The sequence below is a fragment of the Sciurus carolinensis genome, chromosome 1, assembly GCF_902686445.1.
Source record: "Sciurus carolinensis chromosome 1, mSciCar1.2, whole genome shotgun sequence".
Lineage (NCBI taxonomy): Eukaryota > Metazoa > Chordata > Mammalia > Rodentia > Sciuridae > Sciurus > Sciurus carolinensis.
The window spans coordinates 183226647-183251019 of record NC_062213.1 but is presented as its reverse complement, the minus strand read 5'-3'; the positions used below and the strand labels follow the sequence as shown (position 1 = coordinate 183251019).

The following is a 24373-nucleotide window of genomic DNA, read 5'->3' as shown; positions in this document are numbered from 1 at the left end:
AGTGGTAAACAGGAACAGGAGACAACTGAAGAACTCCCTTATTTTGGTTATTTTTTTCAGGAATAATCCCTACATTCCATGAGCTAAATGACAACAGCAAACAATTAAGAATGTATTTGAATGCTGGATGTAGTGGTACACACCTGTCCCAGCAACTCAGAAAGCTGAGGCAGGAGGATTGAAAGTTTGAGGTCAGCCTCAGAAGCTTAACGAGACTTTGTCTCCAAATAAAAAATTAAATTTGCTGGGGATGTGGCTCAATGGTAAAATGCTTCTGGGTCTAGGTTTAGTCCTCAGTATTGGGGGGGAAAAAAAAGTATTTGACCAGGAAAAAACCTAAGACTTCAGGTAAAAACTGAGTAAACTCACAATATATAAAACCTGACTCAAGTTATCACCAGTTGCTTTTTGCTGCTATTTTTTGTTGCTGCTTTTTCAGGTAGGTATTTTCCTCCCTTATAAAAATGATTATAAAAATACACTGAAAAAAGATCTGAAAAACATAGACAAAAAGTGATAATAATTCCACTACTCAAAAAATATATATGAACTTTTAGTTATATATCTTATTTTAGACTGTTTTCTATTTATATATAATTATTCTTTTCACAAAATTGGTAGTACAGTGAAAATGTAACTGCATATCTTGCTTTCATCATTTAACATTAGGAGCATTTCCTCATGTTCTTGTTCTTCTAAATTATTATTTAGGGGTTAGATAATATCTTCTGCATTTGTGAATATGCAAAAATTCCACTACTGCCCTATCATTGAGCAGGTTATAGCAATGTTTCACAGCATAGAAAAAAATGAGTGTTGATGCATGCTCTCAGGCACAACTACCTAAATGTATCCTTGAGATACTTGAAAGGGGAATTAAGTCAAAGGAAATAAACCTTTTAGGTCTCATATACTTATGCCAAGGAGTTCTCTGTTAAAAATTCTCCAGCATATATTAGGGCAACCACATCATCCCTTAGCAACACTAAATGTCTTTACTTTTTTTTTTTTTTTTTTTTTTTTTTTTTTCCTGTGCTGGGGATTGAACCCAGGGCCTTGTGTCTGTGAGGCAAGCGCTCTACCAACTGAGCTATATCCCCAGCCCCATGTCTTTACACAGAAAGACCCAGACTTGTTTATCCCTCCCCTGTTCTTCGAATCCCTCAAATAACAAGCTGTTTATCAAGGTTCTGGGTAAAGAGAAAGTTGTTGGTCCTCAAAAAGATTATCTGTAAAAGATGTGCTCTGGAGGGGTCAAACCTGTCATGTTTTTGCTGTGTGACCTTGGTCACGTCATTTTGCCTCTCTGGGCCTCAATTTCCTAATTTACAAAATGATAATAAAACTATCTGATTTAGGGTTATCATGAGAATTAAATGAGAAAATGTATGCAATGTTTATAACCAGGAGTCTGGTATGTGAATGATACACTTAAAAAATGTTATTTTTCTAATTTGATGGAGTTAAATCAGTAACTTTTTTACTTCAAATGGTCTTACATTAAATGTTGCCTAGAAATAGTCAAGAAAACATCATAGGGTTAAAAAAAAATTTAGGTTACCAAGTGCGGTAGCACATGCCTATAATCCCAGTTTGGGAGGCTGAGGAAGGAGAATCAGCCCCAGCAACTTAGCAAGGCCCTAAACAATTCAGCAAGACTCTGTCTCTAAATAAAATATAAAAAAGGGCAGGGGATGTGGCTCAGTGGTAAAGTGGTCGTGGGTTCAATCACTGGCACCAAAAAAACAAAAACAAAAAAAAAATGAAAAAACACATTTAGGTCACTTTTCTATCAATTGCAATTAATTATACAATCATCAACCACCACTGTAAGATAACAAAAACTCCAAAGCTGATGTTAGTAAAATTGCTAAATACAGTAATTACTTAGCTCTTAAAATCATGACCACCAATTGCTTTAGAAAAGCAACATAAATCTTTATAATTACAAGAGCAAAAGTCTGATGAGTTATCCCCAACAGTGGTCTCTATAGCAGAAGGATTTTGGTCACTGCCCAGAATGGCAGTATACTCAGAAGTCTTTTTCAAATTGCTGTTTTCTCACACTCCATACTCTGAAAAGGAACTGTGTCAATAAAAGAACTGAAAGAGGGAAGGGGAAAAAAAAAGTATTTTCCTTTGATATTCAGCCTTCTTGGCACTGACTCCTGGCAATAGGCTCTAGTGGGGTGAAATAATCTTGAGGAGGAAAGCCTACTCTACAAAACACAGCATTTTCTATGGAAAAAGCAAGGAATACATTCTCTCCTCTAGGAAAGGAAGCAAAGTATCATTTACTAAGCATGTCCGTTCAGAGTGCTGTACTGCATGTTTTAATTAAATCGTTCTCAAATCAAACTATGAGATGGATCTTATCCTTCCTCAAAGACACTAGGTAACTTGCCCAAGGCCTTAGTCATTAAGTAGAAACATCCAGCTCCAGGCCCCAGATCTGTCCAACTCTGAAAGCTTTTTCTTTTCAAAGCATTTTTTCAAATCACAAAATGATCGTGCCAGTTTTTTATTTAAATTTTGGTTCCAAAACAAAACAAACTAACCCAAAAACTTTAATACCAAAAAATAACATTTTCTGTCAAGTAGTAAACTGTTTTTCTGCCTCTTAGTAGTGTTTAAAGTGAACTGAGGGACTCAAACAGAGTGCCCTTTTTGAATCTTAAATCTATAAAGAAAACAATACCTGTTGACAACCACAGAGCACTGAAGCAGAAGCAAGTATAAAGCAGGTACCGGCTTCTCAACCACTTCATGGATGTCTGCCAACAACATCCTGATAAAATCCAGGAAGCGAGACTTGGCTTGACTCCCAGCCTCTTCTCCATGGCCTTCCAGACTGGCAGAACCAGTACACTAGAAAGACAGAAAAAGAAATTAAATGCCAAGTAATTAATAATTGATTCCTGGAAATGTGGAATGCTGGAGAATGTGACAGATTAGGAGAAAGAAAAATTTCAAGTTTGTCTTTCAGTGCACATCCCTGTCTATAAATTTTAAACCTGAGCTTTGACATAACCTATAATTATCAGGATAACAACAGAGCAAGGGAAATAAAATGAATTCACTGTAAAACTGAAACATTTTATATTCCATTATTGTCTAATCTAACAGTAAATCATTTATGTAACAGAATGGAAAGAGTAGCAGCCTGGGAGGGAAAAATGCTTTTGATTTTTCAGTTCCAGTTCTGCTAATAGCTTCGTGACTTTGACCAAACACATTTTCTTATCTATAAAAAGAGGCTGGACTTCTGACTAAACTGACCTGCGGGAGTTGTAAAAATTTTTTTAATGTGATCATATTTAGGGCATGTACTGTCACTCTCCAGTTTGTTACAATTCCCACCACTATTATCTTTAAAAATCTACCCATTATATACTTCCTATTATTCCCCCAATTCCTAAGAGTCATCTACAATTCCTGGCTTAAATTCATACACACATTCAGTAATTTGTCAGGTACTGTGCTGGCTATTCCAGAATTTAAGGGTTAGATGATTTAGGTCCCTTCTAGCAGGAAAAGAAAAAAAAAAAGTTTCTTCCTCTTTACACAATTTTTCTATATTCTATAAATTGTTATATAAATCTTGGCAATAAGAGGGTTGATATAGTTCTGAAGAAGCAACTAATAATCTATTGGTTAGGCAAAGCAGCTTGCACCAGCTTCTCAGAAGGCTGAGGGAACAGGATTGTGTGAGCCTGGGAATTCAAGGCAAGCCTGAGCAACACAGCAAGATCCCCATCTGGTGGGTTGGGGGAGACTTCTACCCTAAATATGTACCCATCAGCCAGGCACCATGATACACACCTGTAATCCAAGGTATGCAAGAGGCTGAGGCAGGAAGATAACAAGTTCAAGGCCAATCTAGGCAATTTAGCAAGACCTTTTCAAAAATAAAATTTTAAAAAATGGGCTGCAGGCATAGCTCAGTGGTGGAGCCCTCATGAGTGAGGAGGTCCTGGGATTCAATCCCTAGTACCTCCCCACAAAAAGAAATTTTAAATATATATGTATGCCTGCCATCCACATCTGACAACACAGAATGACAACCCCTAATTCTCACCTCCAGCGAGCTCACAGAAATCCAGATCAGCATTACCTAGGTTGGATTTCAAAGCTAATGCCAGGAAACAAACACAAACACACTAGAAAACTGAGGTATAACCTACCTAAGAAAAGGTTTTCACTGAGCCTTAACGGACTTCATCTTTCTCGTCCAACAATTCCTATTTCTAGGGGCTGGGAATGCAGCTCAGTTAAAGTACTTGCCTAGCAAGCATAAGGCCCTCGGCTCCATCCCCAGCACCCAAAAGAAAAAAGAAACCATTCCTTTTTCTAGTTTGTTTCATAGTTGTATGTTAGGAAACAGGGGACAGAAAAGAGATGTGTGGATCAGAGATACACTCAAGAGATTATGAAATGGAGCCTAAGTTAGAAAGTATATCCAGCAACTTCTGTAGCCTTCCAGGTTGGAATGGGTGTGTGTGTGTGTGTGTGTGTGTGTGTGTGTATGATCTTACCCAACACATTTCTGCCTACCACAAAAGGATTTAAAACTCAAGGTGACTCAACACCTGTCATCAGTAGCCTGGCAGGTGGGCGGGAAAAGCAGAAAAAAGAAATGAATAGGCTTTGAAAACAGGAGTAATAAACACCATTGGACTAGCAAGCTGATTAGAAGTGCAATATCTTACAAACCGTGCACAAGAGAGGCACATCTATTTCCATTTGAACTGCTAACCAGTCCTTCTGCTGAAACCTACAATTCCCTATGGGCACAAATCACTGCTAGGGTCCAGTTAAAGGCTTGCTGACCACAGGCAGAAACAACACAGCACCAAGATCCAAATGGTTTGTTATCAAATCAAAGGATAACAACCCAGGGAGAGAACACACACCCCCACAATACTTGACAAATGAAAATCCAGAAAAGCTCCCAATAGTTCTGGCATTTAGGGCGTTACAAGTACACTCGAAATAAAAGCATTCTCTGTTGCAGCAGCTGTTCAGAGAGAGCAGGGGGTAATGTTTACTTAATACTTCAGGTTGATGGGGGATGTATCATAGTTCAGTCTGTCAGCTACATACGTGGAACTCCATTTATGTACACAGCGATAAGATATGTTTGAATAAGGACAGAGCACGTCTGAAAAAGCCTATTCAGCGGGTGTGAGTAATCAAAAATAAAGCTTTAAAGAAAAAAAAGTCTCAGATACTTGGGAAAGTTACAGAACAGACTGCCATGAATAGCTTTGCTTATATTTGCAGACACTGTTTTCCAAATAGCTTGAAAAATGAACAGATTGTTCTGGGAGGTCGTCTTTCCAAATCGTTCCTAGTTTCCAGTCTGTTAACCATAAGAAAGCACAAGGAGAGTTGACTAATGCTCTTCACTAACAGCATCCATTGTCGATGAGCACAACCATCACGAGGTGAGAGAAGACAAAGCATTCCTGGAACCTCGCTGAGATTTTCTTTTTGACTTCCTAGGCTTCACCTCTGTACTCACTGCAGGCACCACAGGACCCTCTGCGGGGCATAATTTTCAAAATCCTGAATGAGGTTGGTTTCGAATTGTAATTTACACATCACACTCAACCCCGCCCCCCTTACTCTGCATCAACTTTCAGTCTCGGTGGATGATCAAACACCAGAGACAGCAGCAGATAAAGGCGAGGCTGCAGAGGTCGAGGGTGTTAGAAGGACGGCAGCGACCTGAGCCCGATCTGTCAGTACTGACTGTCAGGGAATGGAGGGAGCTGCATGACTAGACCGGGGCCCAAAAGAAGCGGGATTCAGTCTGGGACTCGAGTTCCGCACCTGCAAGGCCAGAAGCAGCTGACTGCCTTGGCCAGCCAGGAGCGCCACCTCCGAGTCCCAACACCGGGCCAGCGAACCCCCAGGCATCGTCGGTCCCGCCAGCCCCTCCCCTGAGCTCATGGTCCTCGGCCTGGCAGTCAGCCGCCCCGGCCACCTACCGGGGCTCAGGGCCATAGAGCGGGGCCCCGGCTCTCGGCGGCCTCCGCCTCCTCCCGGTCCATGGGCTCGGGGCCCCAACCTTCTCTCCCTTCACCCGGAGGAGGAGAAAAAGGAAGAAGGTAGTGCGGGGTCCCCACCCGGACAGCTCCCTCTCGCCTCAGCCTCCCCGGACAGCGACGTCGGCCGGAAACGCCGCCTCCTCCCACCTCCCGGGGCTCAACCCGGAAACACACTCTTCATGCTAATCAAGCCCTCCCGCCCCCACCCTCCGGAAGCGCAATTCCAGCCGCGAGCCCGAGGGGGAGGAGGGGCAGCGCTGGGGGTAGAACTACGCACAAGCGAAGGAGTCTGGACCCCCAGCCTCTCGCCTCCCGCTCTCCTGGGACAGCCTGCACCTTGCCTTCTTTGCACGAGCCCCAGGGCCCAAACTCGGGCAATACCCACAAGGAAGATGGCGGCAACGGCGGCACCACCGACGGCGTAGCGCCCTGCCGCGCCATTGGTCAGAGCCCGGAGTGAAGCCTCCGCGGATTGGCCGAGGGCGATGCGGGGGTGGGGGTGGAGCTGCAGCAGCCGGGAGCCCGGAGTGGGCAACGCGGCGTGAGCAGCGGCCCCAGGCTCCGGCAGCAGGGCGCCCGCAGAAGACTTCACCGCTCGGGGCCGCAGCCTGGTGAGCTCAGCCCCCTTCAGGCCCTCCCCTGCATCCCAGCCGGGGCTTCTCCGAACCGGCGCCGATCGATGCCGACGCACCCCGGGGACCCTATCGCGACATCATCGCGCCATATCGCGACATCATCGCGCCCTGTCGAGACTCCATTTTGTCACAGCCCTTTTCAATACATATCTTGTTTTAATTTGCCCCATCATCTTTGGGGGCTGTCCCCCCATGTCGTGATTTTGCTGTGATCTCTTCGTGACATCATCGCGCCATCGTGAAGTGTGATCTCATCGCCGCCCTGTCGTGACTTCATCAATGTCGTGTTGTGACCTGGCTTCGGCGGGACAGGTGGTGACCGCCAAGAACCCTGCTCCCCTTCTCATCTCCCCATCTCTACAGCCCCGCTTCGATTATCCGGCTTTTGGATTCGCTGTTGTCCCGGGAGCTACCCGACCCCTTCTTGCTTCTCCAACCCTACCGGCTTCCTCAGGCTGGTAGCTGGAAAGGGAGGGCGAGGACAGGGAACGTAAGGGGTTAATTCTGCTGCTGCTGCTGCTGCTGCTGCTGCTGCTGCTGCTGCTGCTCTTGCAGCCTCTGCCCGAGGGAGGGAAAGGAGAGAAGGCAAGGAGCCTGTGGGGGCGACTGAGAGCCTTGGCTGGAGGGATGGGGTCCCCAGAGGGGCCTCCAGACCTTCCCTGGTGAGCTCGAAATCTCACTTCTGCTGAAGCTTATCTCCTGCCTCATCTGAAGAAGGGAGGGGAAAAAGAAGCCTAGGATGCCCTTTTCCCCCATGTCAGCTCCAGTCCGGATAATCGAACTTCACCCATGTATGTCTCCATTCCTCCCTGTCTGTCCTCACTACTTACTCCCTGTGCTCCTGGAGAGGGAGATAAATACTGACTTCATGTGTCAGGGGTCCACTAATTGGTGGGACCAGCCGCCTCCCACTCCCAGGAGATTGGTGAGGAGAGCTGTCCAGCGGAGCAGCAGGATCCACAGTCCTCCTTTCCCACTTTCTGGAGGTGACCTTGGACCAGGGTCCCTTCTTCACCCCTAAGGATATGCAGGTCCAGCCTTTTAAAGTCCCCCCACCCCTCCAAGGGAGGTCAGTCCTAAGGAAGCCACCCCTCCAAATCCTCCCTCCTCTCCCTCTGTGCTAATCCCTCCCTCCATCCTCCACTCCCACCCCTGCCCCCGCCCCCACCCCTCCTCTGCAGAGGGATGCTCAGTCCCTCTTGTGTTCACAGTTGGGCAAGGCGGGCATCATGGCCTCGGATTGTGAGCCAGCTCTGAACCAGGCAGAGAGCCGAAACCCCACCCTGGAGCGCTACCTGGGAGCTCTCCGTGAGGCCAAGAATGACAGCGAGCAGTTTGCAGCCCTGCTGCTAGTAAGGAACTGGATGATAATTGGGAGATGGGAAGGACTGGGTGGTCGGGCCCCCAAGGAATGGGATCAGCCAGTCCCCAAGGAAATATAGGTGGTGCTGGCAACTTCGGGGGCACCAAAGGAGTTCTAAGACCCCTACCTTTGTACTCATTTGCTCCCCTAGAATGGGAGAAAAGGGGAGAATGTGGGTGAATAGGGCTGTGGCACTGGGGGCATTGGAGGAGGCTGCCTGGGTTTGCTTTGTGGAGTGTCCCATAGCAGATGGGAGCTGACTCATAGGGTAACAGCAGCAGGTAGTAACTAGTGCAAAGTACTTGAGGGCTTGGGATAATTTTTCTGGGATCTGAAAGAGTAACAGGACGGGAAGTGATTAAAGAAGGGTCCTAGGGGATGACCAGGATGGCAGCAGGTATCTTGAGGGTAAGAGAGCTGGTTTGGGTCTTAGGCCTTTTGGAGGAACCCAGGCTGGGGACAGTGGAGCAGGAGCTGCAGTGCTAGAAAGGGGGGGTGAGTAGTGTGTGGGGGGTAAAGGGAGGAGGGAGTACAGCCGCTGCTTGTTTGCCATGGCAACAGGGAGAAGGCTCTGGAGTCAAGGGCTCACACTGCAGCAGAGGAGGTGTTTAGGTGAAATGTAAGGGGAAATGTTTTGACATGCAGAGCAGCGAGACACAGGAGCCATTTCCCCTGAGAAGGTGGCGGAAATGGATCAGAGACTTATCTGGAGACAGCATTTAGGAAAGGACCCTAAATCTTTGGGGAATTTTAAACACTTGAGTTCTAAGCCCCTTCCAACCCAGGTTGTGGGCATCTAGATTAGATATCAGGAAGAACTTCTCAACTGACCAGGTAATGAAGTGCCCAAATGAGTGGTTGAGAAGGACTAAATCATCCCCCTGCCATGGGATGATCATAGATGAGAGGGATCCCAGAAGTCACATCAGCCTGAAAAAGAAGGAGCTGGATGAAATGATCCCAGAGTGAGTTCGTTGCATAACCTAATCCTATTAGTACTCAGTGCCCCAAGGTTCAGGGAAGGGACGATCCTTGCCACCTCTTCCTTTCATCCTGCTAATAGCATATACTACCCCTCCCAATGCCCCTGTAGGTGACCAAGGCAGTCAAAGCAGGTGACATCGATGCCAAAACCCGGCGGCGGATCTTTGATGCCGTTGGCTTCACTTTCCCCAATCGTCTCCTGACCACCAAGGAGGCACCGGATGGCTGCCCTGACCACGTTCTCCGTGCCCTTGGTGTGGCCCTGCTGGCCTGTTTCTGCAGTGACCCTGAACTGGCCACCCATCCCCAGGTCCTGAACAAGATCCCTATCCTTAGCACCTTCCTCACAGCCCGGGGGGACCCTGATGATGCTGCCCGCCGCTCCATGATTGATGACACCTACCAGTGCCTGACAGCTGTAGCAGGCACACCCCGAGGGCCCCGGCACCTCATTGCTGGTGGCACCGTGTCTGCCCTGTGTCAGGCATACCTGGGCCATGGCTATGGCTTTGACCAGGCCCTGGCACTCCTGGTGGGGTTGCTGGCTGCTGCAGAGACACAGTGCTGGAAGGAGGCGGAGCCCGACCTGCTGGCAGTATTGCGGGGCCTCAGTGAGGATTTCCAGAAAGCCGAGGATGCCAGCAAGTTTGAGCTCTGCCAGCTGCTGCCCCTCTTCCTGCCCCCAACAACCGTGCCCCCTGAATGCCTCCGGGATCTGCAGGCTGGGCTGGCGCGCATCCTGGGAAGCAAGCTGAGCTCCTGGCAGCGCAACCCTGCCCTGAAGCTGGCAGCCCGCCTGGCACACGCCTGCGGCTCTGACTGGATCCCGGCGGGCAGCTCTGGGAGCAAATTCCTGGCCCTACTGGTGAATCTGGCATGTGTGGAGGTGCGACTGGCCTTGGAGGAGACAGGCACAGAGGTGAAAGAGGATGTGGTGACTGCCTGCTATGCCCTCATGGAGCTGGGGATCCAGGAGTGTACCCGCTGTGAGCAGTCACTGCTGAAGGAGCCACAGAAGGTGCAGCTCGTGAGCATCATGAAGGAGGCCATTGGAGCAGTCATCCTCTACTTGCAGCAGGTAAGTGGCTAGTGACCTACAGAGGCAGCCCAGTGTCGGGGAGCCGGGGCAGGAGCCAGAGGCAAAGAAAAGGGGTATAATGAAGAGACAAAGCTGCATGTGCAGGCGGGCTGGTACTGCAGCAGCCCTCAGGAGTAGTGTGTGGCCTAGCCTCCCTCCCTCTCCCTCCCTCTGCAAGCCTCCACGAAGCACCATACCACACACCATATGTGCACTCACATCCCAGCACACACACACAACACAGTAACCTCCCACTCACACAGCACTCCCCAGTACACACACACTACACACCACACGCAAAGTCGAAGCAGTCTGTTCTGCTCACTCTGGAGCATTGTTTTACATACGTACACATACAGACTTATAGTGGTGCAGGAAAAAGGAGCAAGGCTGCCCAGTTCCTGGCCTTTCTAGAGGTTCAGTCAAATCTACTACCCACTCACTCCCAACCTCTTTCTCCCTTTCTCTCTGAGAAGCCCACTCTCCTGTCCTGCAGGGATTCAGTTATGACTCTGTTCTCTTTAATGGTCTACTCCAGCCACTGAATTCACTGGCCACATATCCAGCTCAGGTCTCTTTTTCTTATTTAGCCCAAAAGGGCATCCCTCCTCCCACTGTTGGTTATATGTTCATGGCATGACCTGTCCTCCCATCCCAGGTCAGAGCCTCCATAGAATGTTACTTAGCTGTAGTCTTGAGAGTTTCCTCCCAGCCTTGAACTCTCTTGGTGGTGGAGAGATGGGGATGTGCCTTGAGTCTCAGCAGACATGCACTGAGGTCCTGCTCTGTTGGGTGTGTCCGTCCCATTTGCTGGGTACTGGGTACATAGGGTAGGATAAGGCTTGGTGCCCACCTCTGAAGGGCTCACAGGCCAGCATTCCTTTCCATTTGTAGACTGGCCAGCAGGCTGGTAAAACAGGGGAGGGTCTCAGGTCCTGCTCTATCTCAGAGGGGTCCTATGGCAACAGGTGGGGCCAGAGAAACAGAAGGAACCCTTCGTGTTTGCCTCCGTTCGGATCCTGGGTGCCTGGTTGGCCGAGGAAACCTCATCCCTGCGTAAGGAGGTGTGCCAGCTGCTGCCCTTCCTCGTTCGTTATGCCAAGACCCTCTATGAGGAGGCGGAGGAGGCCAATGACCTCTCACAGCAGGTGGCCAACTTGGCCATCTCCCCCACCACCCCAGGGCCCACCTGGCCAGGGGATGCTCTCAGGTGAGTTTGTTATTACAATATATTGAGCCAGACCATTCTAAAGAAAACCATCACACACAGACTGTCCCCCATAAACTGGGCTGTGCTAGGCTTCATGGGGCCATGAGAGTTCTCTGAGGATCATTTCTATTCATTTTGGGAGGCTTGTTCCCACAGGACTCCTGAGCTGCCAAATCCCAGATTTCTCAAAAAGAGAACATAGGTTTATTGAGCATCTGCTACAAGCCAGGTATTTTGCTATACCTTTTACTAGAACTATCTCTGGTTGTTTGTTGGTTTTGGTACTGGGGATTGAACCCAGGGGTGCTTTACCAATGAGCTACACACTTTTTTAAAAAACTTATTTTTTTTTTAGTTGTAGATGGACACTATACCTTTATTTTATTTATGTATTTTTGTGCGATGCTGAGGATCGAACCCAGTGCCTCACATATGCTAGGCAAGCACTCTACCACTGAGCCACAATCCCAGACCCAGCCCTTTTTAAAACAGGTGAGAACTCAGTTGCTTAGGACTTCTCTAAGTTGGTAAGACTGGCCTCGAACCTGCGATCCTCTTGCCTCAGCCTCCGAAATTGCTGGATTACAGGCATGCACCACTGCTCCAGGCTTATCTATCTCACTTGGTCCACATGGCAAATCTGACAAAAGTTTCATATTTTAAAGATGAGGAAACTGAGACTCAAAGAGGTTAAAGTAACTTACTGCAGTCAAGTTGTATGGCCGAGCCTCAATTTGATCCTGGGCCTGTGTAACTCTGAATCTTGTGCTTTTTCTGTAATACCTACTAGGACATATCCTTCTTTTCCCCTACTTTCACTTCTCCTAGGCAGGGTACCCTGAAAAAGGACATCTTTGTACCTTCATCTCTCCCAATCCCACACACGTCTGCCCTTCCACACCCCCAGGCTCCTTCTGCCCGGCTGGTGCCACCTGACTGTTGAAGATGGGCCCCGGGAGATCCTGATCAAGGAGGGGGCCCCCTCACTTCTTTGCAAGTATTTCCTGCAGCAGTGGGAGCTCACATCCCCTGGCCATGACACGTCAGTGCTGCCTGACAGTGTGGAGATCGGCCTGCAGACCTGCTGTCACATCTTCCTCAACCTCGTGGTCACTGCACCAGGGCTAATCAAGTGAGGGGTTTGGAGGGGTTTGGGAGAGGCTGGGAGGCGATCCAATCAAGCATGGGGTTGGGGGGGCTGCCTGAGTGCCTTAAATTTTGACCTCTACTTTGCTTCCCTGTGCATTTGGATTTCTCTTAGTGTTAGAATGAAAGAGTCTCAGAATAGACAAAGCCAGTTCTACTCAAGAATTTGGCATGTCTGAACCCCTAGGTATTTTCCTGAGGTACATCTCTCAGCACCAGCCATAACCCCAGATGCTATGGTTGGGGCTCAAGGTTAACTCTTCACCTTGCTACCTGATTCCTTGCCAGACTCTGGCCCAGTGAAGTCGGGGGTCCCAGATCCAGATTTTCCAAAGGATCTGATCTGGTCAACTAACCCTCTTCCTGCCCCCATCCTTGCCTCCCTTTTTTCCCCCAGGCGTGATGCCTGCTTCACATCTCTTATGAACACTCTGATGACATCTCTGCCTGCGTTGGTGCAACAACAAGGGAGGCTGCTTCTGGCTGCCAATGTGGCCACCCTGGGCCTACTCATGGCCCGACTCCTTAGCACATCTCCAGGTAAGCCCTGGGGACCCAGGCCTAATGGGTGAGGGCAGAAGACCTGAGTGGATCTGCTGTGCTCCGGGCATAAGTCCTTTTACAGAAAATGATTTTGCAGATTTTTTCTGTCAAGAGGAAATCTCTACAGTATATCTCTATCTCTATCCGCCACCCCCACCCTTCTTCCCAAAATGATAACATTCTCTTCCTTCTAAAGACTTTTAAGGCAAGGTCTGGTGGGTGTTAAGTACAGGCCTGCTCAGAGGCACAGGCACAGGCACCTGGAATCCCTGGCAGCCCAAGGACTCCAAATCCAGTGTTTTCAAGGTGGAGCCGCCCCCACCCAGGGCCTGAGTCAGAAACCTGACTTCCCTCCATTGAGGTTTTTCACTGCACAACAGCTCACCCGCCTCAGTGACAGGTGTCAGCACTCTGCCCCTCTGCACAGCTTCTCTGCCACCCTGCCTCACTCTGGCTGTGTGCAGGGGGAAGGGCGTCCCCTTCAGCCTCTGGAAGCCCTCAGTGTCTCCCACTGTGGCCGTGGGTGTCTGCTTCAGTCCCTCTGTCCCCGCCTGTTCCCTGTGCCCCATCTGTCAGGTTGGAGGAGCTGAGCAGATGCCCGGGAACAGGGTGTAACGTGCCCATACCCTCAGCTGCCTCTGTTTTCTCTCTGGGGATCCCAGCAGGGTACCTAGCAGTGGGAAGGGGAACACGTCCCTTTGGACCAGAAACCAGGAGGTCATTCCCCCAACACACACACTCAGTCAACCTCCAATAGAGCCGCCATGTCATGGTCCCAGTACTAGCTTACCAGGTTAGATGCAAAGCCTCCTGGAGAGCACCTGCAGAGGAGGAGAATCCCAGTATGGCAGTTCACCAAAACCTGGTCATTGCTCACTTCCACCCTCAGCGCCCTCTTCTGGCTTAGGAATCAAGCATGTGCCTCCACAGCCTCTAGTTGAAGAGCTCTAGGTCGCTCAGCTGCTGAGGTCCCTGCTGTGAGAACCTTTCAGAGTTCTCTCTGATGTGTGGATCACTCCCACCTCCCATACTTATAGAGGTCTTGATGGCATGTACCAAGGTTATTACATCTAATTCTCACAACAAGTTGCTAAGATTGGCACTAGTGGCCCCATTTTACAAGACCCAGAAAAGTTAACTGCCCAAGGTCATACAGTAAGTGTGAAAGTAGGGTCTGAACCCAGACAGTCTGATTCCAAGTGATGCTTGAGCTCTGAGTGTGTCCACACAGGAGGGAAAGTGAGGGACTGGCCCAGCGCTGGCCCATCTGGTTCATCTACCATTTTCTCCATGCTTTCCAGCTCTTCAGGGGACTCCAGCATCCAGAGGTTTCTTCGGAGCCGCCATCCTCTTCCTATCGCAGTCCCATGTGGCACGGGCCACACCTGGCTCTGACCAGGCAGTACTGGCCCTGTCTCCTGACTATGAGGGCATCTGGGCTGACCTGCAGGAGCTCTGGTTTCTGGGCATGCAGGCTTTCACAGGCTGTGTGCCGCTGCTACCCTGGCTGGCCCCCGCTGCCCTGCGCTCCCGCTGGCCTCAAGAGCTACTCCAGCTGCTAGGCAGTGTCAGCCCCAACTCTGTCAAGCCTGAGATGGTGGCCGCCTATCAGGGTGTTCTGGTGGAGCTGGCGCGGGCCAATCGGCTGTGCCGGGAGGCCATGAGGCTGCAGGCAGGTGAGGAAACGGCCAGCCACTACCGCATGGCCGCCTTGGAACAGTGCCTGTCAGAGCCCTGAGGGTGTCCACTGGGGACAGGCCCGGGGGCGGGCAGCGAGGGAAGGAGGGAGGAGGCATCTTCCCTGAAGCCCCCAAACTAGACCCCCTCCCCAGACTCCTTCCCCCCAAACACCCCAGCTTTCTGGCTTTTCTGAGGGCAAGGGCATGGTGCCCACTCCTCAAGTGTAAGGAACTGCGTCCCGCCCCCCAGGCCCCCATGGGGGCAGGGATCGGCTTGGAAATCAACGTGGTTGTCCCCGCCAGGCCGGGGAAGGTTGGAGAAGCCCCCAGAGAGGGGGGCACTAGGTGTCATTGTGCCCAATGTCTGGCTCCCCTGCAGGAGGGAGGCCCCAGGGTAGGACAGGGCTGGCAGGAGCTGACTGCCTCAGCCCAAGTGCCCTGCCGGCCAGGGCGTGGCCTCCCCAGGCTGTGGTGCCCCTTCTGGCTCCCCAGGTCCACGTCCTTTAAATCGGCCATTTGGCTCTTGCCCTTGGCCCCCTTGGGCAGAGAGCAGCCTCAGGCCATTGAAATCACAGTTCTTCCTTTCAACTTCAGTGACCCAGGGTCTGAACTGCCCCTATCCCTTCAGGGCAACCTGGGGCAGACAGACCAGTGTCAGGGGTGGGGAAACCTCCTTCCACCCAAGCTTCCTTAAGGGGACCCAAGAGTCCTTGGGCCCGGGTCTCTAAGCTTATGTGTCATGTTGCAGCAGAGTGATAATGGGGGTTGGGGGGTTATTTATTTTGCTTGTATTTATCCCTGCTTGGACACCCGAGCATCTGATTCCTGTCCTTCTGGTGCCATCTGGCCTGGCCAGAGCCAGGAACAGGAGGAACACCTCCCCAGACTCCGCATGTTTCCCCAGTGATCACACCCCATTGCCACCGTGGTGCCTGGCTTCAGCCCCCACCCCTGCTATTACTCCTCTCTGCAGAGAGACGCGACTGGCGGCTCCAGCAGGGACTACCTTACGAACCTGGGAAGGGATCCCCCACACCTGATCCCTTGCTTCCCCCAGCCCTCCCCCAGTATGTTCTGTGATCGCCAAGTTCAAAGCTGTGCACATGTGGACACTCAATAAATGTTCATTGGTGACAAGAAGCCTCTTGTGTGGTCCGCCCTGCACCTGCTCTCCCTCGCAGGCACCGTCAGTTCACAGCTATCATTTGCTGAACACATGTCCTGCTAAGTACACTTCACAATGTGTGATTCAGCCTTCCCAGGAATCCTGGGAAGAAGGGATTATAATTCCGATTTTACAGATGGAGAAACATAGGCATGGATACGTGATTTGCTCGAGGTATTGCAGCTAGAGCCAGGCCTCCACACAGACCCCTACTCCTCTCAGCCATACCCTTCATTGACACAGCAGACTCACAATCCCCGCTGTTGATGTGGCCAGACCTGCTGGGGGCTCTGGGACAAATGAAGCACTGCCCCCTCCCTTGTCAACAGGTTGTTGCCAAGAGGCACTGCCATACCCTCCAATTTTTAAGAAAGTTTTTTTGTTTTTTTGGTTTTTTTTTTTTGGTGGTACTGAAGATTGAACCCAGAAGTGTTCTACCACTCAGCTATATCCCTAGCTTTTTCTTTTTAATTTTATTTTGAGATAGGGGCTCACATAGTTGTTCAGGTTGGCCTCAAAGGTGACCCTCCTGCCTCAGCTGGGATTATAGGCATGTACCATGGTGCCAAGCCAGAAATCCTAATTTTTATGTGAAATCCAAATTTTGGGTGTTGGTAACTTTCTTTTCTTTTTTCATTAAATCACTACTGGTCTAAAAAAACATACAGGCCAAATGTGGATTTTAGGCTACCAACTGTTGACCTCTGTTCTATGCCAAGTGAGAGGGGAAGGATCCTGAGAGCTTCAGCTAGAGACAAGCCAAGCACCCTCTACCACAGCTGGTGTAAACCAAAACTGTCAAGTTGGAGCCAGACTAGCCCCAGGCCCACACTGTCTAGACTCCTTCACTTAGACCTTCAAGCCTACAAGTGTTCACGGAGCACATCCTGTTGCCCACCTGTGGTTGGCTATACATAACAAGAACATTCATTTACTTATTGGATGTGCTAAAAGCCTTCTTGGTATGGATTCTCTGGGATAAGTATGAAAAGACATAGCCTCTGCACTCAAACAGTTTAAAATCTGGAGGGGAAACAGACACGGCAACATAAAGGTATAATCAGTGGTTTTTACGGAGTTAAAATGGTGTGACTGGGTCATGAAGCCTCTCAGCTTGGCTGAACGAGTCCAAGAAAACTCAGCAGGTATTTGTTCCAAGACCAAAGGCAGAGGAGGGATTTGCCAGGTGGACAGAGAAACAGTAGGCATAAAGGCTTACATGCTTATTATTGCCACAGTGGAGTGTGAAGTGGGGAGTGGCAGAAGGTGAGGTTGGATAAGATCCCAGGATTCCTGTTGTGCCGAACTCAGAAGCTTAGATATGGGATCATAATGAGGGACCAGACTGCAGAGTTTTGAACAGATTAAGTAGGATTCATTTTGCATTTTTTTTGTACTGGGGATTGAATTAAGGGGTGCTTTACCTCTGAGCTACATCCCCAGTCCTTTTTATTTTTTATTTTGAAACAGGATGTTGCTGATTTATGAGACTGGCCTTGAACTTGGGATCCATCTGCCTCAGCCTAGTCACTGCAATTATAGGTGTGTGCCACTGTGCCTGTGTCCAGCTTGCATTTCAGAAAGATGATTAGCCATCAGAAACAACTGAGGCAGGGAGCTCGAGAGGAGGTGATATGTCTAAGCCAGTGGCAGTGAGGATGGAGACAGTACAGGTAGGAGTAAGGTAACATGACTTGGCAATTAATTGAATGTGAAAAGAACAAAGAAGGGGAGGAGAACCAAGGATGACTGCAGACTTCTGAGCTGGGCCACTGAGTGGAGAGTGGGGCTATCATGGGGAACACTGAGAGAAACAGGTCTGTGAAAAATGATCAGCTATTTAGTCAAAGGTGAATTTGTACAACTTGTGAAATATCCAGGGGGCATTACAGTGGGACACTATGCCCAGAAAAGATTGAAAACACAAGGCAGACTGAGTTCTGCACTTTAATGAGGTTTGGTCAGACAGTTCTGGGCTCAGGAGTGAGGAACTGGCTAGGCTGCACTTGGGAGAGACCAAGCCTTACTCCTGGTGATTCCCCTGAGGTTAAAAGGGAGCTCTGAACCGCAGTTGTAAGATCTAACCACCAGGTGGAGCCTCTGCATCTTCTTGTGCCATTTTCCCCTTTGCGGAAATACTACCAACCAGACCCAGTGAAGAAGGTTGTCAAACACTTTCTTCGTCCAGGAAGAAGTCCATGTCTGCCTTCCTTACTGTCAACAGTAAGGAAGGCAGACATGAGTTTTTCTTACCACAAAGTTCAAACACAAGCTCACTTTTTGAAAAGAGCAGGGGAAAGGTGAACCTGCAGAGAGTAATATGCCAAGTATGCCACCTGGGAGTTCATGTATGTTGGAGCATGCACAACTGTGTGTCAATATATGTCCTGTATTTCCATGTGTACGTATGTTTCCCATGAATGTCTCTATGCATGTTGTACACTCCATTTTTCCAGGATGTGCACATCCCAGGCCCCAGGTGTGTGCATGTATCTCAGAAAATGGACAACCAGAAATCCTAACCTCCATGCCTCAGAAAGTGGAGTCCCTTGGCACTGAAACAGAAGGGTCCCAGAGTCTGAAACCATGGGATTCTACAGTTTGGGGGAGCCCCAAAGCAGCATCAGGCCATGAAAAGATCCCTCTCCCCAGTAGACATAAGCAAAACCACTTATTTACAAGATGATCTCCTCAGATTGTACCTGGGTCCCATGTCTACCTGCCCAGGGTCATATTCACAGCCTTCCCAAAGGATCCCTTAATTGGCTGAGGATTCATAAAGTCATCTGTTCATTCATTTATCATGTACTTACTATGTATTCATTGACCACCTGCCATGTTCCATGCAGTGCCAGACATATTTTCTGTTTATCCTTTAAACTGCTTTATTTTTTTAAAGTTTTATGTAATATTTTTACATATTTATTTATTTATTTATTTATTTATATGCAGTGCTGAGAATTGAACCCAATGCCTCATGCATGCTAGGCAAGCACTCTACCTGAGCCAAAACCCAGCCGTATTTTTTATTTTTTTGATACCAGGGATCAAACCCAGGGGCACTTAACCACTGAACCACATCCCCAGTCCTTTTTATTTTTTATTTTAAGACAGTGTCTCACTAAGTTGCTTAGTGCTTTGATAAGTTGCTGAGGCTGGCTTTGAACTTTTGATCCTCCTGCCTCAGCCTCCCGAGTTGCTAGGATTATAGGCATACACTACCATGCCTGGCTTATTTTTTAAATTTTTTTTTCAGTGCTAGGGAATGAACCCAGAGATCCTTTACAACTGAGTTACTTCCCTAACCCTTTTATATTTTAAATTAATTAATTTATTTTATAATTTTGAGATGGGTCTTACTAAGTTGTTCAGACTGCCCTCAGACTCTAGATCCTCCTGCTTCAGCTTCCCTAGTCAGTGGGAGTACAGGCATGTGCCACCTTGCCCAGCTCTCCTTTAAACTTCTTGTGAAGTAGTTCACGAAACAGGAAGTTAGTTATAACTGCAAAGAGTCTGGAAAGTTGGTTAGAGTGTTTTAAGTTTTTTTCCTGAAGACAGGCCATGGGAGTCCCAGGAGGCATTTCAGTAGGGAGGTGACACGGTCCAGTCACTCTTGTTGCTGAAAGGAGTTGGAATTGCAGCAAAAGAGATATGAATGAAGTCAGAACACCAGTTAGAGGGTTGTTGCAATGGCCTACACAGTGACCCTCAAACTTTGGTGAGCTCTGGGTAACCTTAAGGACTTATTAAAACAGATTGCAGGGCTCCAGAGTGCTGAGAGTCAGTAGATCTGGGGTGGAGTCCAAGAGTTGGCACTTTTAACAAGTTCTCAAATGTTATTGATGATGCCCCTCCAAGGACACACTTTGAGAACTAGAGAAAGAGTAAGGTAGCCTAAGTTGCTGAGAGAGTGGTGCCGTAGGCCTTCTGGGATACCCATCTCAAGTCTCCACTACAAACATCCCATGGGTAGATATTTAAGGGTTAGAAAAGGCAACACTCCTCAATGATTGGCTTGTGGAAGTGAGGGAAAGTTCCCAGATTCTTCTGGGATGACTGGCAAGTTTTCAGTTTGAAGGTTGGTGGTGTCATTTATGGAACTTAGAACTCAGGAAAAGCAGGTTGGGTTGGTGGTGGGGGCAGAGGAGATGTTTGACTTGGAAACTCAGATGGATGCAAGGAAATGTCTGAAGGGATCTCAGCTGGTACTTGCATGTGTAGTTCTGGATCTCTAGTGAGATCTACAGACTGAAGGTAACATGGTTGGGAAATAACAGCAGCCAGAGTCATTAGAGACTTGAGAGAGGGTGAGCTCGCTCCTGAAGGTAAGAAAAGTCAGCCACTGTTCTGAGAATGAAAAGCTGACGTTAAGGATGGGCGTGAAATGGTCAGAGTGGGAGGAGAAAGAGGCGAGAAGGGGATGTGTGAAACTGCAGGAAATGAGGGTGAGGAAACCCAAGGAAGCCACCAATAGGCAGCTCATCCTTCTCCAGCCTGTTGGGAAGCAGTGGGATCTCCAGAGTTGGGCATGGACATCAACCCCCTAGACACTCCTGGACTTCTGAAGGTGTCCACCCACGTGCCTGCCAGGTACTGACACCTCTCCTGGAGCTTGACTTGTGAGTTCCTGAGGTTACAGTTTAGGATAGGAGAGGGATGTACCCACAGACACAACTCACTCCTGACCTCTCATGTATCCTGAGCAGGAAGCCTGAAGAGCTGCCCATTTCTACCTCATCCACCACCCTTGCTGATGGCTCCAGACTCAGGAAAGTTCTTAGTGGTGAATGCTTGGTTGCTAGACTCCTTTCCCCACATTTCCTCAAGCTGAGATGACCCGAGTCTGGGCTCTGCACCAGTCACATGTCTCCCAAGATATTCACCTAGTACCATACATTCCATGAGTTAATCATGTCACCCTCCTGTCTCCTTTGCTTCTACTCCATCTCAATTTTGTTACCTTTACCTTCTTGTCTACTACCCCACTAAACAGAGATCTAAGAAAACAACTAGTCCTTTCCATCCTACCCTATTTTATTGTTGTTATTGTTGTTACAGAAGTTGAGATCAGAGAGAAGAGACTTCCCTGGGATCACACAGGATTAAATTAGAGGCAGGATTAAATTGTAGGCTCCTAAATCTAAGGCAGTACACAACAGTGATCCTGAGCACCGAGAAAGACCAGAGGGGGACGACCCCAGCCCTGTCACTTAACTAGCTGCTTGACCTTGGGCTTGTCATTTCAACTCTCACTGCCTCACCTCATTTCTCACCTGCAGATAGATCTCAAAAGGCCATGGTGAAGGTTAAATAACTTATTATTCATAAACTCCTTAGCACAGAGGCTGGCACATTAGGTAATAAATCTTTGCTGTTATTTTTTCTACTATGCCCTGTGCATTTTCTTGCTTTTTAAAATATCTTCCTTCTTAGGAGGTTTCTCAAAAGATTAGGAATGGAAGCCAGGTGCAGTGGCACATGCCTGTAATCCCAGTCACTGGGGAGGCTGAGACAGGAAGATCAAAATTTCAGAGCCAGCCTCAGCAATTTAGCGAGGTCCTAAGAAACGTAAAGAGATTCTGTCTCAAAAAAAATAAAAAGGGCTAGAGATGTAGCTCAGTGGTTAAGCAAACCTGGGTTCAATCTCTGATAGAAACAAAACAAAACAAAACAAAACAAAAACAAAATCATCCAGGAATGGAACCACCATATGACCCAGTTATACCACTCCTCAGGATTTATCCTGAAGAATTTTAAGTCATCAAGCTGGGTGTGGTGGAGCATGCCTGTAATCCCAACAACTCAGGAGGCTGAGGCAGGAGGATTGCCTTAGTTTGGCAATCCTAAAGCTGATCTTAGTTGAGATCAGCCTTAGCAACTTAGCAAGCTCCCACAGAATTTAGTGAAACCCTGTCTCAAAACAAAAAACAAAAAGGGTTTGGGATGTAGCTCAGTGGTAAAGTGCCCCTGAATTTAATTCCCAGTACAAAACAATAAGTCTTCATATTATAACAATACATGCATACCCAAGTTTATAGCAGCACAATTCACAATAGCCAAACTATGGAATCAACCTAGGTGTCCATCAATGGATAAATGGATAAAGAAAATATGGTGTATATACACAACAGAGTTTTATTCAGCTATATAAATAAAAGTGAAATTATGTCATTTGCAGGAAAATGGATGGAACTTAAGAGACCCTTACATTAAGCAAAATAAGCCAAACCCAGACGATCAATGATGGTATGTTTTCTCTCATATGTAGACGTTAGAGAGGAGGGCTGGGGTTGTGACTCAGTGGTAAAGCACTTGCCTAGCACATGTGAGGCACTGTGTTCAATCCTTAGCACCATATTAAGAAGAAAAAAAAAAAAAGAAGTTAGAGAGGAAAAAGAAAAAAAAAGGTGGGGGAATCTCAAGAATTCTAAAGGAGATCAGTAGAGTAACAGGACCAGGGGAAGGAAGGAGGGACAGGAAAGGGGAAATACTGGAGAATTATATTGGCCAAATTATAGTGTTATATTGTGTGCATGTACAAATATGTCACAACAAATCCCACCATTATGTACAACAATAATGAACCAATAAAATATGGAAAAATAGATTATCTTCCTTCTTTTCTCTTAATTCCCATTCTCCTTAGCATTCCTCTCATTTGCGTTTCTTTAATCCCTGTCTCTGCTTCTCAGGAGGGGAGGGTTGAGTTTTAGAGGGAAAAAAGAGGGATTGACTGTGGAGATTGAAACGTGCTTGACAGTCAGCCAGTGCCTGCCATGGTAACACACAAACACACAGCCTGTGCATGTTAGTGTAACAACTGCACCAAGCGAGTCAGTTTCACACAGCTTCACTCAACAGCATCTGGATGTTAAGGGCCATACTCAGCCCTGACACCTATGGCTTCAGAAACATCTCGTTTCCTTCTCATGTGCAGCTAGCACCAAAACCCCACACAAGCAGCTGTCTCTGGCCAGTTTGTGTCTTCAACTTCCTCAGACTCTGGCTTGGCATTAGGGTTACAAACCCAGGAAGCCGGAGTGAAGTGGTCACCTTCAGAGGGGTTTTGATCCAGAGCCACTCAAGAAAGAGGGACTCCCCATACAGATGCACATAGACACCTGCGTATATGAGCTGATGGCCTTGAGTTTGCAGTTCACAAACTTCTTCCACACTTACAATCATTCACCTCATCCAAAGCCAGATCGAGGTGGTTAAAGATTAAGTCAATCCTGCTCTGATGCTGAATGCCCTTAACTCTGCACACCCCACCTGCTAGAGAACAAGGACTTTGGGTTACTTCCCCCAACTTCACCAGTGCCCTTTTCAACAGGGAGCAGTTTGGAGATGTCTTGTCAATTTTGCCATAAAAATTGAAGGTAGAAATTGACAGTGGGGAAATGTAACAGTGGTTCACTTTATGCTTTGAATAACCCTTGCTGCTCTGCCACTGCAACTTATTTTTTAAACGGACATGTTTCTCTTCCTCTCTCTACTCCTCCCTAATCTCTCCTCCTCCCTAATCTTTGGGGAAACAGGATTACCTTTCTTCCCCATCCTAGGCAGAGTTATCCATGAGTACACGCCCACCATAAGAACAAAGTAATCCAGACTTTGGGGATGGTACCAGAAGATCTCAGAAATGACTATCTCCCAAATTAACAAGTGAATTACAACTGAAGACAGAGAACACAGGAATGTAGCCTTTGAGTCACCTCTTAAAAGTACCCTGTTTCCTGCTGATGGGCAGATCACAGCCTCTGGGACAGGAGTCCTCTGTGTTTCTCCTTTGCCAGCAATGCAATAAACCTTCTTTTTCCTTTTTCTCAAAAATAAATAAATAAATAAATAAATAAGTCAATTGCTCTCTTTTTTTCCCCTAAAACTCCGTTCCTGAGAAATGATACGCATTTTACAGACCAGAAAGCTGAGGCCAGCAAGGAGTTGTGCTTTGAGCAAAGTTAAGGATGCCAGAGAGCTGAGCGAATCTAGGGCCTCTTCGTCCCAGCCTCGAACCCTCTGTTTCACTGCAGTTGCGAGAGCTTCGAACTCAGAATGCAACTCAGATCAGTAGGGGTCGAATTCACTCCCTGCTACCTCCCTCCCACCGGGTCCCACCAAAGCCACGCCCTCCTTTTGGCGACTGCTGGGGGAAAAGGAGAGAGAGGCCACAGCTTGTCTCTTTAATGCGCGCCCCCGAGGCCTGGCGCGCCCCCGCCACTATAACTGGAGTGCATGGACCAGGCTGTGCTCAGAGGGAGTAGGGCGGGCGCTGGGTACCCGTTGACCGACTTTTCCAAGTGCCATCAGCGGCCGGTCCTTTCTGCTCCTTGGACCAGCCTCGGGGCGCTCACAGCTGAGGACTTCACGCCCGCTGGGCTCTGGGCTGGGTGGTACCCAGCTGTCGCGCCGTGAACCCAGGGGGCTGTGCGGGCTCCCCGCACCTCTTCCCGCAGCGCTCGCCGTCGGGCGAGGGCTCTGCAACCGCCACGTCTCACACCCCGCACTACCCGCCCC

At 48.4% G+C, this 24373-nt stretch overlaps 2 protein-coding genes across 6 annotated transcripts in view; one reads left to right on the top strand and one right to left on the bottom strand.

Moving 5' to 3' along the window:
- Kiaa0319l (KIAA0319 like) overlaps positions 1–6449 on the bottom strand; it is a 104085-nt gene extending 97636 nt beyond the window's left edge. Inside the window, exons 1-2 of one of the 3 annotated variants that reach the window (XM_047539243.1) lie at positions 6331–6449; positions 2699–2868 (exon numbers count right to left, since the gene is read on the bottom strand). In XM_047539243.1, coding sequence (XP_047395199.1) covers positions 2699–2840 — 142 coding nt within the window. In that variant the 5' untranslated portion in view covers positions 2841–2868; positions 6331–6449. Of the gene's footprint in view, positions 1–2698; positions 2869–5835; positions 5957–5993; positions 6185–6330 lie in introns of those variants that run through there. The other 2 variants (XM_047539249.1, XM_047539251.1) reach the window with 2 other exon arrangements.
- On the top strand, positions 6278–15821 carry Ncdn (neurochondrin). Of its 3 annotated transcripts, none has more exons than XM_047539262.1 (7): positions 6278–6664; positions 7900–8040; positions 9145–10113; positions 11082–11323; positions 12231–12455; positions 12867–13009; positions 14314–15821. In XM_047539262.1, exons 2-7 carry the CDS (start codon positions 7918–7920, stop codon positions 14748–14750), a joined length of 2139 nt encoding a protein of 712 aa, XP_047395218.1. In that variant the 5' UTR covers positions 6278–6664; positions 7900–7917; the 3' UTR covers positions 14751–15821. The 3 variants fall into 3 exon arrangements, with proteins under 3 accessions (XP_047395218.1, XP_047395212.1, XP_047395219.1); XM_047539256.1 differs by having other exon boundaries at positions 6278–7000; XM_047539263.1 differs by lacking the exon at positions 6278–6664 and adding an exon at positions 7245–7479.
- Positions 15822–24373: the final 8552 nt, after the last annotated feature.

Bases quoted from the DNA above. Each gene is read 5' to 3' on its own strand.
- Ncdn (XM_047539256.1), top strand. From the start codon at position 6,968: ATGTCGTGTTGTGACCTGGCTTCGGCGGGACAG. The intron at 7,001-7,899 runs GTGGTGACCGCC...TTGTGTTCACAG, and splicing joins ACCTGGCTTCGGCGGGACAG to TTGGGCAAGGCGGGCATCAT. The intron at 11,324-12,230 runs GTGAGTTTGTTA...CCACACCCCCAG, and splicing joins TGGCCAGGGGATGCTCTCAG to GCTCCTTCTGCCCGGCTGGT.